Here is a 17,780-nt window from a genome sequence, read left to right as displayed (position 1 = left end):
ATAAGTAAGACTACATGTGATGATTATTGACAATCTCATTCTGTACCTGTTAGGTTGACGTTGTATTGCTTAGTATTCATTCACGCGTGACCAGCTCTTAAAGCTATATAGACTGATAGACACATGATACAAGGCTCTTGTGTAAAGAGGACATTCCCCTTTCTATAGAAGATCATATAATATAACACCAAGAATCTGAAAACGGATACGTTTATTTGACAATTTTCTAGGTTACCTCATAGGGAATTTAAACGATGTCAAATTTATAATTCTGATATGATTATAAATGTCTTGTATCTGATAATCATGCATGACTCAATTAAAAACATCATATTTGAGCAAGTGTTATTTTCTTATGATTTTTAAATTATTATATAAGTTCCATCGAGCCTATTAATTTACTGAATTTCAATCGCAACTCTGATTCTGAGCTCAACGACCCAAAGGGCACGAGATTTAGTAACATTGTTTACACCTCGAAATTATAACCTTGATCGATTGTTTGTAATTTCTTGTTAAAAGTCCCTCCGGATAATTTTTCACTATTATGGAGACGCCGCATCTTGTCGCCAGCATCTTCTGCGACATGGAAGCTTGGTTTATAAGACCGGTCACGACGTCCCACATTCGGATTCGAACCCGCGACATAAGGATATCAATTGACCTCCCTCCGTTACTCTAAAATTTACCAGATGAATACGAGTTGAGCTATATATCAACATATATAATGTATATCTGAAAGTTGGCAACTTAAGCTTAAGAGCCTGGGTCAAGGTAAAGACTACTGAGTATTTCATAAGAGAGTTGGTCTTGATGGACTCTGTGCACATTTCCGTCTGTCCATCCGTCTGTCTGTCTACCATATGTGACCTTTTTAATTTACATTTTCGACTTCTTCTTAAAAACCACTTGGCCAATTTTAACCAAATTCGGCATAAAACTTCCTCTGTGACAAAAGTGACTGGGAACAGCTTGACTTTGAGGTTGAGTCAATTCTGGATACAACCTTTACAGGGGGTATTGACAGGAAAAAGAAACTAAGACATCAATTGTATATACAGCTCAACAAACTTTTTAAGCTCACATCGTTTTTTGCACAAATTAAGGTCACATTGTTATAATGTAATATTGTTCTATTGAGACATCAAAATACATTTTAAAGTATTTGTTTACTTTTTTGAGTTTTATTTCATTTACCAAAACATAATTCATACAAATCAATTGCTAGAACTTTGATATAATAACAACTATTTCCATTTGAGTTTTTGAGGTTTCTTGCCATATTGCAGATGTCTTTTTGTCCGTTCTTTTGAAAGCAGTACATTGTAGCTCTTTGCAGAAACATAGATACGGGCACAGTACAGCTACTGTAACTTGTATTTTCTGTACGTTCTGACTCTTTAGCACAGGGTGATAATAGTATTTTCATCTGTTTTACTGCTTTGTATGTTAATAAGGTGGCATTTTTCAGAGTCACCTTCTAAAATCTAGAATCAAGAAAGACTCACCCCACACCAAAATTTTAACGTTTCAAACTGTAAATGCATAAGAATTTTCCTTTAGATAGAAAAAAATTACTATTTAAAAAAATAAACAATACTTCATAATCCTACCCTGTAGTATGATTTCTTTCTGTAATGTTTTCTCTTTTCGGTGCTACATTTCGACAAAACCCAGATGAGTATGGTAAATGAGCAAAGAATTTTAAAAAATCCTCTCCTTTAAGAAGAAATTTTTAAAAAATTTTCACCTACATTGTATCAAAGAAAGCACGTTTTGCATTATTTGTAAATATTACGATGTTTCTACTATATAGGCCTCTACCATAGGTTATTATAACCTATGGTAGAGGCCTATATAGTAGAAACATCGTACCATTTATTGATAAATTCCCCTCTGAAACATCCACTTTGGAAACTTAAGATAATAATATTAAAGGACATTTATACTTGAAATTATATTTGTAATGTAACGTAGGGCCATGTCATCGTTCTGAGGATCGAAATAGTAATTTTTATTATAAAAATGTAACCTTAATTTGTACGTAAAACCATGTGAGCTCAAAAAGTTTGTTGAGCTGTATATACATGTATAATGTAGGCCTCGACAGGTTTGGCGCGGATGAAATGGAAAAGTCAAGAGAAGAGGGGAGGAATAACATGAGATAAAGGGAAGGAAAGGGCACATTAAGACCTGCGGTAGCTTCGTAAGTGGTATATAAAGACAGCCCATGACGAGAAAAGAGCATTGTCACATTTAAGAACTAACATCAGGAAACATCTTAAGATAGCAATAAAAGCGGAAAGAAACAGGCGTCAAGGAAACGGAGGGATAGAGCAAGAACAAGGTTTACATCAGACCCATTCTTGTTTACATCAGGATTGCTAGGAAATAAAGGGTCCAAACCATTGCGATATTCAAAGAAGGACGTGGAGAAGTATTTGAGGGAGATGCACAGTGACCCAATGAAGAGCCGAATCATTTTTTTTTAGCTCACCTGAGCTGAAGGCTCAAGTGAGCTTTTCTGATCACATTTTGTCCGTCGTCCGTCCGTCCGTCTAGCTGTCTGTCCGTCCGTCTGTAAACTTTTCACATTTTCGACTTCTTCTCAAGAACCACTGGGCCAATTTTGACCAAACTTGGTACAAACCATCCTTGGGTAAAGGGGAATTTAAATTGTAAAAATGAAGGGCCATGTCCCCTCACAAGGGGAGATAATCAAGAAAAGACAAAAATAGGGTTGGGTCATTAAAAAATCTTCTTCTCAAGAACCACTGGGCCAGTAAAGCTGAAACTTATGTGTAAGCATCCAGAGGTAGTGTAAATGCTTAATTGTTCAAATCATGACCCCCGGGGGTTGGGCGGGGCCACAATGGGGAATAAAAGTTTTAAATAGAAATATAAAGGAAAAATCTTTGAAAATCTTCTTCTCAAGAACCACTGGGCCAGAAAAGCTGAAACTTATGTGGAAGCATCCTGGGGTAGTGTAGATTGTAAATTGTGCAAATCATGACCCCCGGGGATAGGGCGGGGCCACAATGGGGAATCAAATTTTTACATAGAAATATAAAGGAAAAATCTTCTTCTCAAGAACCACTGGGCCAGAAAAGCTGAAACTTATGTGTAGCATCCTGGGATAGTATAGATTCTAAATTGTTCAAATCATGACCCCCGGGGGTAGGGCGGGGCCACACTGAGGAATCAATGTTTTACATAGAAATATATAGGAAAAATCTTTGAAAATCTTTTTCTCAAGAACCACTGGGCCAGAAAAGCTGAAACTTATGTGGAAGCATCCTGGGGTAGTGTAGATTATAAATTGTTCAAATCATTACCCCTGGGGGTTGGGCGGGGCCACAATGGGGAATCAAAGTGTTACATAGAAATATATAGAAAAAATCTTTGCAAATCTTCTTCTCAAGAACCACTGGGTCAGAAAAGCTGAAACTTATATGGAAGCATCCTGGGGTAGTGTAGATTCTAAATTGTTCAAATCATGACCCCCGGGGGTTGGGCAGGGCCACAATGGGGAATCAATGTTTTACATAAAGATATATAGAAAAAATCTTTGAAAATCTTCTTCTCAAGAACCACTGGGCCAGAAAAGCTGAAACTTATGTGGAAGCATCCTGGGGTAGTGTAGATTATGAATTGTGCAAATCATGACCCCCGGGGGTTGGGGAATCAAATTTTTACATAGAAATATAAAGGAAAAATCTTCTTCTCAAGAACCACTGGGCCAGAAAAGCTGAAACTTATGTGGAAGCATCCTGGGATAGTATAGATTCTAAATTGTTCAAATCATGACCCCCGGGGGTAGGGCGGGGCCACAATGAGGAATCAATGTTTTACATAGAAATATATAGGAAAAATCTTTGAAAATCTTTTTCTCAAGAACCACTGGGCCAGAAAAGCTGAAACTTATGTGGAAGCATCCTGGGGTAGTGTAGATTATAAATTGTTCAAATCATGACCCCTGGGGGTTGGGCGGGGCCACAATGGGGAATCAAAGTGTTACATAGAAATATATAGAAAAAATCTTTGAAAATCTTCTTCTCAAGAACCACTGGGCCAGAAAAGCTGAAACTTGTGTGGAAGCATACTGGGGTAGTGTAGATTTCAAATTGTTTAAGTTATGATCATTGGGGTAGGGTGGGGTCACAATATGTATTACAAGGGGGGAATCTGGTAAAGAACGGAATGGCCAAAGTTTCTCAGGTGAGCGATGTGGCCCATGGGCCTCTTGTTTATTTATATAAATCACTACCCCAAAGCTAAAAGAAGTGGAAGGTGTAATCAAGCAAGCCAGAGTTGCTTCAGCAACGGAACCAAATGTAGTGCCATATAAAGATTACAAGAAACGCTTCTCCTGAACCTGCCAAGAGATTTTCGAGGAGAAGACGATTGGCAGATAGTTGATACGGAACAGAAGTTTATTTAAAATTTCAATGAAGAAAAATCAGAAATACTAAAACAATACATGGCAATATCTTTCAGGAATGTAGTAGGAAAATACATCTTGGAATTTTAGCTCTGAAAATGTCTTGTTACATGTCTGAAAATCAGTATATTAATATTCCTATGCAGAGTATCAGGATTTATTAGGCATAGAAGTATTAACACAGATAATCCGGGAAAGCAACGAGTCTAAATGAGAATTGGAAGGTACATGTACAGTCTAACAAATGTTTATAGGACAGTATCCCACAAACTTGTTAAACTGACACTCGAAAGATACCATGTACCAAAGAAGACAAGGCTTAAAAGACTTCTCTGACCACCTCTAGCTGAGATTTACGGTACAGGATTTCACAACAGCATGGCAATGCTTTGATTGATCATAGAATACATCATATAAGTTTTCTCGGCAGCTATGGACATGTTAGTCAAATCCGTAGAGAGGAGACCTAAGAGGACCATCGATGAAGTCAGAAGTACGCCATTTACTAGTAGTAGTAGGGGAAACCACCTGGCAGAGCGTTCTTGGATGACATGATAGTTACAACACAGAAGTCAAGTGAACATAAGAGCTAGCATCATCCATCATTTCGACAAGAATGAAAAAAAAAAAACAAGTAAATCTTGAAGTTTGGAAATGAAGAAAAGTAAAGGAATAAAGATTCAAGATTGAAGGAGAGATACTTAGTACACGTAATACAGTTTCTGTAACCAGTAAAATATTTCAGGAAATTCCTCAATGACACATTAAGTGATAGGGAAAATGTGAAATAAACCTGTAGATAGCTGGATGAACGAAAAAAAAACTGTGGATAAAAGGGGACTGTTAACCAACATGAGATACTGTCAGGCTTTGCCATGGCCGCTTTCGGTGTACACATAAAGGAAGGATGGGGACAACGAAAGGTAGATACATGTACTTAAGGAGATGGCTGGGGGTAGCCTGATGTTTCAAGAACAGTGGTTTATGTCGCTCCCGGACAAAGCAACAGATATCTCTTTAATCAATTTCTGTGGAATTTAAAGTGAAAAAAGTTAAATATTACAAAATAGCAAGAACAAGAAGTGACAGACAGCAAAGTAAAAATTAGACAGAGAGAAAGCAGTCAAAAAACAAGTCACATTTAAAAAAAGATCGAAGACCGACTTTTTTTTCGTCGGGGGGGGGGGGATTGCACGCAATTTTTACCCCTTTTTTCGTCGGCCGACCAATTTTGTGTCAGTCGCGCCAAATGATATTTTTTCTGCTTCAGTTGCCGATTCTTTCAATTGAGGCAGTTGTTGAATTGACCTTCGACAAACCTTCGATCATCGTCCGACCATTTCTTAAGTCGGTAGTTGGTCGGTCGAAATTTAGGAAATGAGTATTCGTTCATCTAGACCAACGGTGAAAATAGAAATGCTGCTTAAACCCCAGTCACATTTCCAAAAATGACAACCGGCTGACGGTTTTTGGAGCGAAAATTGGATTCTTCGGGTGACAGTCGGCAGTTCATCTGCCGTTGTCTTGCCCGATTTTGACCTCTTTTTGTCGGCCGACCAATTTTGTGTCTTTCGTTCCAAGGTATAATATTTTTTCTGCGTTGGTGGCCGTTTTCTTCAGTTGACACAATCCGTCGACCAATCTTCGATCATCGTTCGACCATCGGCGGTCAGTTTATAAAGTTGGTCGTCCGTCATTCGATAGATAAAGGTTTCCAAATTTTCGGAAGACGGGTAAAATCGAACTCTAGCTCAGAGCTCGATGATCGGGCGACGATTGGCCGACTTATGCAATTTAACCTATTAAGGATACATAACAACAAAATTTTGATTCATGGATTGAAATTATATTTTTTGAATGGAAATGACATAAATAATAAATCCGTAAAATATAAAGAAATCTTTAGTTTTCTTTGCTGCTTAGATATGCACCTTTTGTTGTTTTCTTCGCAAATCTATAAAAATTCTGCATACAATTTTAACAATGTGTCACAATTTTACAAAATTCTGCCACGTTGCCTTCCAAACAAAACTCATGACACCATGATGAATATAGATCTATGAAAATTATTGCTGATTTCTAAAGAAAAAAGATTTTTTGTTATTTATGCCTTGGTCACATTTCCCGGCCGGTGGCCGTAGACCGGTGATAATCGGTGGTAATCCGTGGTGTGAACGATGCCCCAACATCGGTCCACATCGGCCTAGTAGTCCTTAAAGTATCAGTCACATTATCCAGCGATGGGGTATACGATGGGCAACCAATACGTTTTTTTTTTTTTTATAAAAATGGTGTGGTTGCCGGCCGGACTTACAAAGGTCCAGCGATGCATTGCTAATCATAAAACGATGTTCCAGGGTAATCGGCCGATGCATATTACATCGCTCATACGTTGGTGAATTTCTTTCGTACGTCTTTCGACTATGGGCCAATGTTTGGTCGAACTTTATGACTGATACTTTATCGGTGAATTCCTATGACATACTGTGACTGCTCCGTGTCGCCCGATACTTGTTTCGGCCGATCATATTCTTTCAGCAGACAACACCAGAAAAATTTGGTCGCCCGACCATCGGCTTAAATGTGACCTAGGCTTTAAGTATCAGTCATATTATCCAGCGATGGGGTATATGAGAAACCGATGCGTTTTTTTTTTATTAAAATGGCTTGGTTGCCGGCCGAACACCTATAGTAATCGGACGGTGACTGGGGCCATTTGGCGAATCGGTGGGGTCATCGGTAGAAAATAAATTGTAGTAAAAAATCAGCGTTGTCTCCATCGATCCCCACATCGCTTAACATCGGCAACCCATCAACATATCTTTCAAGGATTGGCCGATGTATGGCCGAGCATCGTCAAGTGTCCATTGAATCCGAGGTCATCTGGGGGTTGAGTGGTGGGCAACATACATTGGCCGATCATCGGTCGATGTTCGAACAAACATTGGCCCATAGTCGACCGACGTACGAACGAAGTTCACCAATGTATGAGCGATGTAATATACATCGGCCGACTACCCTGGAACAACTTTTATGATTACCACTGCATCGCTAGGCCTTTGTAAGTCCGGCCGGCAACAACGCCATTTTCAAAAAACGCATCGGTTGCCCATCGTATACCCCATCCCTGGATAATGTGACTAATACTTAAAGGACTACTAGGCCGATGTGGACCGATGTTGGGGCATCGCTCACACCACGGATTACCACTGATTACCAACGGTCTACGGCCACCGGCCTTGAAATGTGACCAAGGCATTAGCGGACAACGATTGGGCGACGACTGGCCAACTTATAAATGATTGGGCGACGACTAGCCAACTTATAAATGACTTGAATTTTTAAAGGAATCGATGTTCCTAAAAATAGTGAATACTCTACTTCGCCCGATACTATAGTGTTGGCCAGTCGTGTTTTTCAGCCGACGATATACGAGAAATCATATATCGCGTCTAACACAGGATGAGATGTTACATACGTGCCCTTGACATGCTACAGGTTGGTTCAAGACAGTTCACTGTATCTAGGGCAAATGTTTCCCAGTATGTTATCAGCAGATTATGGTCCAGACATCGTGCTACAGGGTCTGTGCAGGATAAACCACGATCCGGTCAACAACGCAGGCTCAGTACAGATTCATTTACATAAACCGTTTTTAATAGCAAGTCGGATAAGGTCTAACTTCAAAGGGATACTGGCTTAGTATTAATATTAGCAAGACCGCCAGGAATCGACTGTAGAGATGTTACTTACACGTTTGATGTCCTCGTGTCATTCCCTGTTTGAGGGATCGTCACATTAGGACACGGCTTCAAAGGTGTCGTCGTCATCTTCAACGCTGGGATAATCGCCGATGGAACCACGTAATGTTCTCAGACGAGTCGAGGTTCATTGAAAACTTCCTGAACAGACGCAGCAGGGTTTAACGCCGACGTAAGGAACGTTTCCATGGCGTTAACGTCATTAAAAATGATTGGTATGGGGGTGGATCCGCAATGGTGTAGGAAGGCATCACTGTTGCCGGCAGAATAGACTTGCTTGTTGTTGCTGGACGTGCTACAGGGCAGCACTTTTGGGTAAACATCTTGACAACCCATGTTGCGCCGTTTGCACGTCGTTATGGCCGCTGTTTCATTTTTATGGATGTTGATGCCAGGTTTCATAGGGTTAGGATGTTACAGATTATCTCCAACAGCATAATATACCCACAATACCTTGGTCCGTACTCAGTCGGGACCTTTGCCCCGTCGCGCATGTCTAGTATATGCTTGGACAGCGCCTACGCCAACGTCAAGAACCTCCTGCAAATTTCCAAGAACTTGCTTCGTTGCAACAGGAATGGAATGACCTTCCCCAAATGGACCTGGAACTTCTCGTTAGGAGTATGTCACGCCGAATCTAGCTTGTTTGGCCAATCCAGGGGATTTTACCCGCTACCGACTGTTTTACAATGGTGGTAAGTTTACTGTGCGACCCTGTGCTGATGTCGATCTATATTCTGGAGAATCTCTCCTTTTCTTACTGAACACAGGGTTTCAAATAGACAAATGTTTGCTTAATGTTTTTCTGTTTCTCATTTGTTTCCTTCCTGGCCTCAAGGTCTGCATTTATTGTCCTTGTAAATCCAATATCCCCTACTTTTCTGAATAGTATACATGTATAAATTATGAATTTGACTCTTTGGCCTTTATCTTCGGAAGTATACAAAAGTCTTACAGAAAAAGAACTCTCGAATTACTAGCCTTTAATGTAGCATAAAAATACAGACCGATATTTTCTTGATATTTTAACTTGATTATTTTTTCCGTTTAGGCAACACAAAGATGTCTGGATTTAATCGTTTTCTCAGTTAATCAAGTTATTGGAATCAAAAGAACGTGCTACAATATTGAAAAACATCGATAAATTTACACTCTATCCATGTTTCCTGAAATATTCATTTTTCTTCGATGATCTAAATAACTTCTTAAAAATGTGTAAAGAAAAAACAAACAAAAACAAAGAACAAAGAGAGCATTCCATTGGAAGTAGTCCGAAATATTTGATTTTTCTAAGCTTTTTTTACGACTTTGATATTTTCTGGCACATAAAATATCAAAGTCGTAAAAAAAGCCTGGAAAACGTAAGATTGTTCGGACTAAATTGGAAGAGAAAATGTTACTACATGTAGGAGATTTTGAACCTTTAACAAGATTAAGAGATTTGGAAAGTAAAAGAGGTAAAATGTCTTCTTATAGCCAATAGAACAGGTCATAGTAAACATGGAACTTTCTCCCAAATTCAGCCAAAAATGAAGTTCATTATAAGAAATTCTTAAATAGAATCCAGGTCTAATTAACAAATAACTCAAAACTGATTAATTTCATTATTTAATATCATAATTCTTCGTGGTCTTCATTCTCTTTTATTTCTGAAATAATTTCTTCTTGCCTCTCAGATTCTTTTTCAATCGCTTTCAATTCAATTTCTTCTTGAATAGTAATGACATCAGAATGTTCTTCTTCGAAATTATTCATTTCTTTGTCATCAAACTTATTTTTATTTGTATCAATATCATGATCCCCATGCTGATTTCTGTTTGAATGACGTTTTTGATCCTCCTTCTCGCCATTACTTTCTATGTCCATTTGCTCCCTGGATCGGGTTCGCCCTCGAACAGAACTTCGGTCGGCCATTTTCTTTTGAGCCTGGAGGCGAGCTAGCTCCTGCGTGTTTGGATCCATTGTGTACCACATGGCTATCGCGCATCGCCGACCTTTACGTACTGCCTTCACTCCGTGATAATCCCCTGCATTGAACCCTACCATCCTACCACACTTAGGGGATACGCTAATCTGAAATAATAAAATATTTTACATTCAAGGGACTATTTTTTTCTCCCTTTTGGAATTTAGTGCATTTATGTTTGTAACTTCAGTCTGCATCCATTATGATATACCGGTATTTTCGTTTAAGATTGATTGATTGTATATTGTTTAACGTCTCTCTTGAGAATTTTTCACTCATATGGAGACGCCACCACTTGCCGATGGAGAGCTGCAAATTTTGTCCTTTACTCGGCACTCAGGGCCATTGAGCAGGGAGGGATCTTTTTCGTGCCAGCACCTACTGCGACACGGGACCTCAGTTTAAACGGTCTCATCCAAAGGACTGGTCTCAACGTCCCACAGTGGGATTCGAACTTTTCGTTTCAGAAGAGTAATCTTGTAAAATAAAGAGTGTGCTCTGCAGGTTTAAGACCTAATTCTATTGAAAAAAGATTTTTCACGAAAATGACAGGCAATGTAAAAATGACGCTATATATATCTAACCTTCAAAGGGTTACCTTCTATACAAAATTTTACTTTACTTAAAAGATTAAGGAAATAACTTTCTCTCGATCAAAAACAAGTGTTCTAGTTAATCAGTCTTCAGTTTATATATATGAAACATTTATTAAACCATGTATCAAAAATAAATTTTCAACGCAGAGTAGAAAAAATGGAGGCTTTCTCACAAATTTGCATTATCTGCCACTTAAAAAAAATCAATCCATCCACATTCCATCCCATACTACGCGCACCAAAGATTACATTTCTCAGATGTCGAATTTAGGATCAACATTAAACAGTGATCAAAATCAGTCTATCATCTAGATTTAAATTCTTCCACAGATAACTCGGACATTTCTCATTTGTAAAATTTTACTTCCTCAATGAAACGTATGGAGATAACGAACAAGATTCAAGATAAAAAATCCATAAAACAATACAAAACAGGAGCAGAGCAAACACGGACCTCCAAATCATCAGAGGTGGGATCAGGTGCCATGGAGGAGTGAGCATCCCCTGTCAACCAGTCTCACTCAAATATATTTCTATATACCCAGGTAATACGTAAAAATAATAAAAGACTAAACAAAAGAAATACATAGCAGGACAAACCTGTTCTGTTTTATTGTCATGGGCGAAAAAGAATTCCCCACCCAGAAAGTCTTCCTCTCCATTTAGATATAAGACGGCGCTGTAAAGAAAGAGAGAGAGAAAAAAATCAACGTAAAGCTAAATAAGTAATAAAGGAATCTTCTAACTGATTATTAAACTACACAAGTGGGTAGGAATATTAAGATATCTGTTGATAAATTGTTATCTTTACCTTTCCTTTTTAAACCATGATAAAGACATTCGAGTTTTTTTTTTTTACATAATACGATACAATGCAGTAAGGAGATAGAACAAGACTGGACCTGTAGTCTCTGGCGATGTACGCTGGGAACTGTCTCAGACAGGATCCGTCCGGCTGTATCTGACAGTTGTCTGCATGAACAGGGTGACTCAAGTCTGATCGCTCCTCATCATCTAAAATCATGGTCCAAAATACGCTTACTATTTTCAATAAAGAATTTACGGAGCTTTACATATAATAGGTCTATTTTTCAGTAATTTATCTGACAAGAGTTTGCTTATCTTGGCACAACAAGTTAATCCCTGTGTTAAATATGTTAGAATAAGGCAACCCTACATACAGGTCTACCTGGTAGATTATCTTAATGCAGCATTAAACTTGATGCTTTTGCTGTTAATCAAGATTAAATTCTTGTCATGACTTAACCCAGTCTGAAGAAATGAATACAACTAAACTGTACCTGAAAATAAGATACATTTATGGATAAACTCTCCTTCTGTGACAGCTTTCTGACAAGGTGGGCAAAGTCAAAATAAAGTGGGCAAGTTCAATGGATAAACTACCTACCCATGGCAACTTTCTGACAAAGTGGGTAAAGTCAAAACAAAGTGGGCGAGTCCAAAACATAAACTCTTTGATATATGTATTTCTGACAAAGAGGTCAAGTCAAAATTAAGAGGGTAAGTCCAATAAATACTCTCTCTTCCTGTGACAGCTTTCGGACAAAATGGGTAAAATCAAATATAGTGGACAAGTCCAAGGGATAAACTCTTTGACATCTTTCTGACAAAGTGGGTAAAGTCAAAATAAAGTGGGCAGGTCCAATGGGAACAGCTCTCTTCCTGTGACATCTTTCTGACAAAATGGGTAAAGTCAAAATATAGTAGGTGAGTCCCATGGAATAACTCTTCCTGTGAAAGCTTTCTGACAAATAGGTATGGTGAAAATGAAGTGGGCAAGTCCAATAGATAAACTCTTTTCCATTGACAGCTTTCGGAAAGAGTGGGTAAAAATAAAGTGGGTAAACCCCATGGATAAACTCTCCTCCTGTGACAGCTTTCTGACAAGTTGGGTAGAGTCAAAATATAGAGGGCAAGTCCAATGGATAAACTGCCTACCTGTGACAACTTTCTGACAAAGTGTGTAAAGTCAAAATATAGTGGGCAAGTCCAACAATAAACTTTCTTTGTGACAGCTTTCTGAAAAACTAAGTGGGTAAAGTCAAAATAAAGTGGGCCAGTCCCACAGATAAATTCTCTACCTGTGATGGCTTTCCGACAAACTAAGTGGGTGTAGTCAAAATAAAGTGGGCGAGTCAAGTTAAAGAAATTCTCCACAAGAAGACGAGCCCGCTCGCTGGCATCCAAGTACAGCTGTACTGAATCTTTGGATAATTCTCCAGATTGTGCAAGCTGAAATAATATAAAATTTCGTATCAATTGTATAATACAAATGTTTGATCTAAGTTTTAATTGATTTTGTTTTGGTAACATAAAATCTCCTAGATCGAAATTATGTATTTAAATTGATGTCACTTGATACTTAGTAAACCAGAATTTTTTTTAATTTTAATTTACTTGTATGAAAACTTGGTTATCTACTTTATTAAAGTAAAATATTGACAATGCTGTTATCTTGTAACATTTTAAATCAAACATCACAAATCTTATCATTGTATTTGCTTGTGTGTGTTTTTAACACAGAAAAAGGACATTGGCAGGGATTCAATTCTTACGTCGCAAAAGAAAAACTGGGTTAAGATAACAATGGACGAACATTCTGGAAGAAAATCTGGGTGACAGTATCTTGGAGAAAATGTTGTTTAATAACTTAAGAGATAAATATTGAGCATTACGAAAATAATCTCTTGGATTTATACTTTTAAAGATGAAATATTTATTTGAGAAAAATACAATACTGTAGAAATTAGGTCTGAACTGATAACAATAATCAAAGAGTGAAGAACTGATAATACTGTTATCATTTACTGGAAGTGATTAATGCGTATGTTTTCATCTTTTTGTCTTTCAGAAAAACAAAATGTGAAGGCACTTCAAACTTGTGTAGGAACAAAATGCCAAACTTGAAGTCTTTTATTCATTGATAGCATTGAAATGCATGGGTGTTCTAAGCTGAAACAATGTCAAGACACTAAACATGCCTAGGTACATATAGTCATTTTAGCTACAGGGCGTAGTGAAGTATAAATTAACTTCACTCATAAGCAATGAAATTCAACATCTCGTATTAGGAGTAATGAGAGTAATTCATAGGCATTTTTGTTGTTAACTTTTCCTAAAAAGGGACAAAATTGTCTTGCATTGTAATATTATTAAACAATTTTGTAAATGCATGTCTTGACCCTAAATTTTGCTGCTTGACATTATAAGGAAAAACCTTCATCTGATGTTTCACTTTTAAGCAGTAATGAAATACTTTGACCCTCAGCTTAAGTCCTAGGCAGTAATGAAATGCCTTGATCCTAGCTTCACTCTTAGGCAATAATGAAAATCCTTGACCCTCAGCTTAACTACTATGTGTTTATGAAATGCCTGGACTGTGAGCTTCACTAAACCGTAGTTATGCTATACCTTGAACCTTGCTACACACCTAAGCAGTTATGAAATGCCTTGTTCCCAAGATTCACACCAGGGTAGAATTGAAATACACTGTACCTTGATCGTTAGCATCATTACTAGGCAGTAATGAAATGCCTTGACCCTAACTTCATTTCTAGGTATTAATGAAATGCCTTGATCCTAGGCAGTAATGAAATGCATTGACCTTAACTTCACTTCTAGGTATTAATGAAATGTCCTGATCCTAGGCAGTAATGAAATGCCTTGACCCTAACTTCACTTCTCGATAATAATGAAATGCCTTGACTGTAGGCAGTTATGAAATACCTTGATTTCTTAGATTCACTCCTAGGGAGAATTAATGATTTTTTAATTGAATGGTGTTTTATGTCCCATTTGAGAATTCCTCATTTATAAAGAGGTGCTAACCTTATACTGGTGAAGGGCCTCAAAATGCACTCAGGGCCATTGACAGTAAGGGTCCTTTATAATGCCAATGCCTATTGTGTCATTGGGTCTCAGTTTTAAGTCTTATCAGGAAGACTTCAAGTTCCAAGCACTTGGTGAAGGAACATATTAATAACCTATTTTTATCAACTTAAGCCAGTTGTGACCATAAAGGTCCTGAGAAGCAATGAAATAACTTAATCTTTAGCTTTCCTCCTAAGCAGTTATTAAATGTCTTTTTTCTAAGCAGTAATGAAATACCTTAACTCTAAGCTATGCTCCTCATTAGTTATAAAATACTTTAGCCCTAAGCTTCACTCCTAAGCAGGAATGAAATACCTTAATCCTAAGCATCACTTCTAGGCAGTTATGAAATGTCTTGTCTCTAGGCTTAACTTCTCTGCATTAATGACAGGCCTTGATCCTAAGATTCACACCTGGGTAGAGCTGAAATACCTTAATCATAAGCTTCACTACTATGTAGTGATAAAATGCCTTCACTCAAGCTTCATACCTAGGTATAAATGAAATGCTTTGATCCTTAGTTTCACTCCTAGGCAGTAATGAAATGCCTTTACCCTAAGCTTAACTCCTAGGGGGTTATGAAATGCCTTGATTCTAGTTTCACTCGTAAGCAGTAATGAAATGCCCTAGCTCTAAGCTATACTCCCCAGGGGTTGTGAAATGCCTGGATCCTATCTTCAATACCAGGCAGTAATGAAATGCCTACACTCTTTGATAGTAATGAAATACCTCAGCCCTAAGCTTCCCTCCTAAACATTATTAAATGCCTTAATCCTAAGCAGTAATGAAATGCCTTAAGTCTAAGCTAAGTAAGCTATGCTCCTTGTTAATTAATTATAAAATACCTTGGCCCTAAGCTCTACTCCTAAACAGTAATGAAATGCCTAGACCCTTAATTTGCTCCTAGCTTCATTCTAAGGTAGTCATGAAATATGTAGAATTTAGTTTCTCTCATACAAAATAGCTAAAAAATTTGATATGAAACGCATTGTCATTATGATATTTTCCAATAAGCTTAATTCCTTGGTTTTTTATAAAATTCCTTTACATTGTTTGTTTTTGTAGAAATGAAATGCTTAATCTTTAATTATTCAAAGGTAGTAATGGTACTGATTTCTCACTAATATATGCTACAATAAGTTTTATAATATCAAGAAAAGTTAACTTACAGTTAAATCTTCTGAATGCTGGGTCTTCACATGCAATATCTACTTTATTATTTCTGTTAAAATACATGCATTTTGCTCTACAGTATGGTTATTTTCTTGAAAATTCATTATCAAAACTTATCAAAAGTAACAACATCAGATAAAACTGATAGTGGAAAGTATAATACTTGTTATATTAGTGGTTTCTATAAAGATCTAGAAATCACACACAAATAATTTAATTTCCTATTATGAATCATTCTAAGGAACATATAATATTTTGTATAACATAACTTGCCTACGTCACAATGCTTTACGTCAAAAACATATTACTGCGCTTGACGTTATTTTTAAAATAATGCTCAAATTGAAACCTTTTTCCGGAAAATATTGATTGTCTACACTGAAATTAAATTATAAGGAATGAAGCTTATTTCAACTTATGTTATCCGATATAACAAAACTTGGGGCAGTTTACGCTTTTTTAAATAAAATACTGTCTAATATAAGGAATTTTTAAAAAAATTAAATATCCAGACTTTTAAACAATACGAAGACAAAAAGAAATGTATTTGACTCAATAGATGTAAGAATAAGTTAGTGTAGATCACTAAATTTTCGCGACACCTTATTTTCGCGAGATTGTCACTGACTCTTTGCAAGCGAGACATAATTTTCACGAATAGTTATTATTCATCTATATAATCGTAAGGAATACTTTTATACGTGAGAATTAAATTTTCGCGAATGCATTGTCTCGCGTAATTACGCGAAAATAAAGTTCTCGCGAATAAAAAGTGATTTACAGTACTAGCAATAAGAATACTCTCAATAAATTTAAGTATGAAATGAAAGCAAGATTGTTACTTTTTATATTAAAGGACTAATACATATGTACAGTTCTATCATTCGAAACATTTATATATATGTATGTCATACTGATTGAAAGACCTTAGAAGAGCAATATGGTGTGTGAATTATATAATCCTGACATCTTTGCTGTAATTACAAACCTGCGTTGCCCTACCAACTGTCAAGCCCTCGAATATTTCGTGTTTAGTGTGCGGTGATATTTTGGCGACCCGTGATGCTGTCCCTTTGTAGCCGTCCCCCTCTATTCCACCGTTCTACATTAAGATAATACAATCAAGCAAAATCAGCCAAATTCCACACTAAGCAAGCTTCATAAAATCAAGAAAATGGAGTTCAAGAACATTTGGAGTAAAATAAAACGGTTGGAAACTTGGGACAATCCAAAAGTCTGCCTTTTTTGGATTTTCAGTTGATGAGTTTACCATCCTTCTTGAAAGTATTTGAATCATTTTTAAGTTGAATTGAATGAAAGGTAAAAAATATCATCATCTTGATTTCATTACTTCAGACATGCCAAAAAATTAAATGCCAACTCATATAAATTTACAGAACTGATGGGAAATCGTTCAATATGTTCTGAAAGAGTTTCAAGAGAGGTAACCCTTATATAATTAGGTAAAATTTTTAATAAATTATATATGGTGTATGACTGATATGTAAAAATGTTGAGGAAAATTTGAATTTGGCAGTGACCTTGAACTCGGAATATATATGTGTCTGGAGCTATGACCTTGACTTAGAAGTGATTCTGAATTCCACAGCTTACTGAAATTTTCAATTTTTTTAAATAATGAAATTCACACAATCTGTATGGTGAGAGTGATCCGTCCAAATTTAGCTTCAGAACCAGACGTTAAGAGTAAACTGCTGAGATAGATACACAGTACAGGTACTAACTATGGTTGGTATTACTATTTAGTATGTCTAACTTACCAAAACACGCCAAGACCTATATCTTAGTAAAAGGTACACACAACAAAAAGTTATTGGATTGCTTAGTCACATAGTTTACATATGAAAAATGGCAACTCCTACTGATATTATGGTCTGTGTCACCAAATATTTTACAAAAATAAATATTTAATAAAAGCAAAAAATAAATAT

General features: G+C 36.9%; 1 protein-coding gene across 3 annotated transcripts in view; it reads right to left on the bottom strand.

The window, feature by feature from the left end:
* Window positions 1-9,797: 9,797 nt before the first annotated feature.
* The window catches only part of LOC134274027 (prolyl 3-hydroxylase 1-like), a 25,376-nt gene continuing 17,393 nt past the window's right edge, over window positions 9,798-17,780 (bottom strand). For 2 of the 3 annotated variants that reach the window (XM_062756255.1, XM_062756256.1), the window contains 5 exons: window positions 16,817-16,930; window positions 12,867-13,017; window positions 11,667-11,778; window positions 11,365-11,443; window positions 9,798-10,275 (listed from right to left, as the gene is read on the bottom strand). In XM_062756255.1, the coding sequence (XP_062612239.1) occupies window positions 9,817-10,275; window positions 11,365-11,443; window positions 11,667-11,778; window positions 12,867-13,017; window positions 16,817-16,930 (915 nt within the window). In that variant the 3' untranslated portion in view covers window positions 9,798-9,816. The remainder of the gene's footprint in view (window positions 10,276-11,364; window positions 11,444-11,666; window positions 11,779-12,866; window positions 13,018-16,816; window positions 16,931-17,780) is intronic. The other variant, XM_062756257.1, reaches the window with a different exon arrangement.

The sequence above is a fragment of the Saccostrea cucullata genome, unplaced genomic scaffold, assembly GCF_032062105.1.
Source record: "Saccostrea cucullata isolate Sc308-1 unplaced genomic scaffold, CSIRO_AGI_Scuc_v1 ctg166, whole genome shotgun sequence".
Lineage (NCBI taxonomy): Eukaryota > Metazoa > Mollusca > Bivalvia > Ostreida > Ostreidae > Saccostrea > Saccostrea cuccullata.
This window is presented reverse-complemented; position numbering and strand designations above follow the sequence as displayed.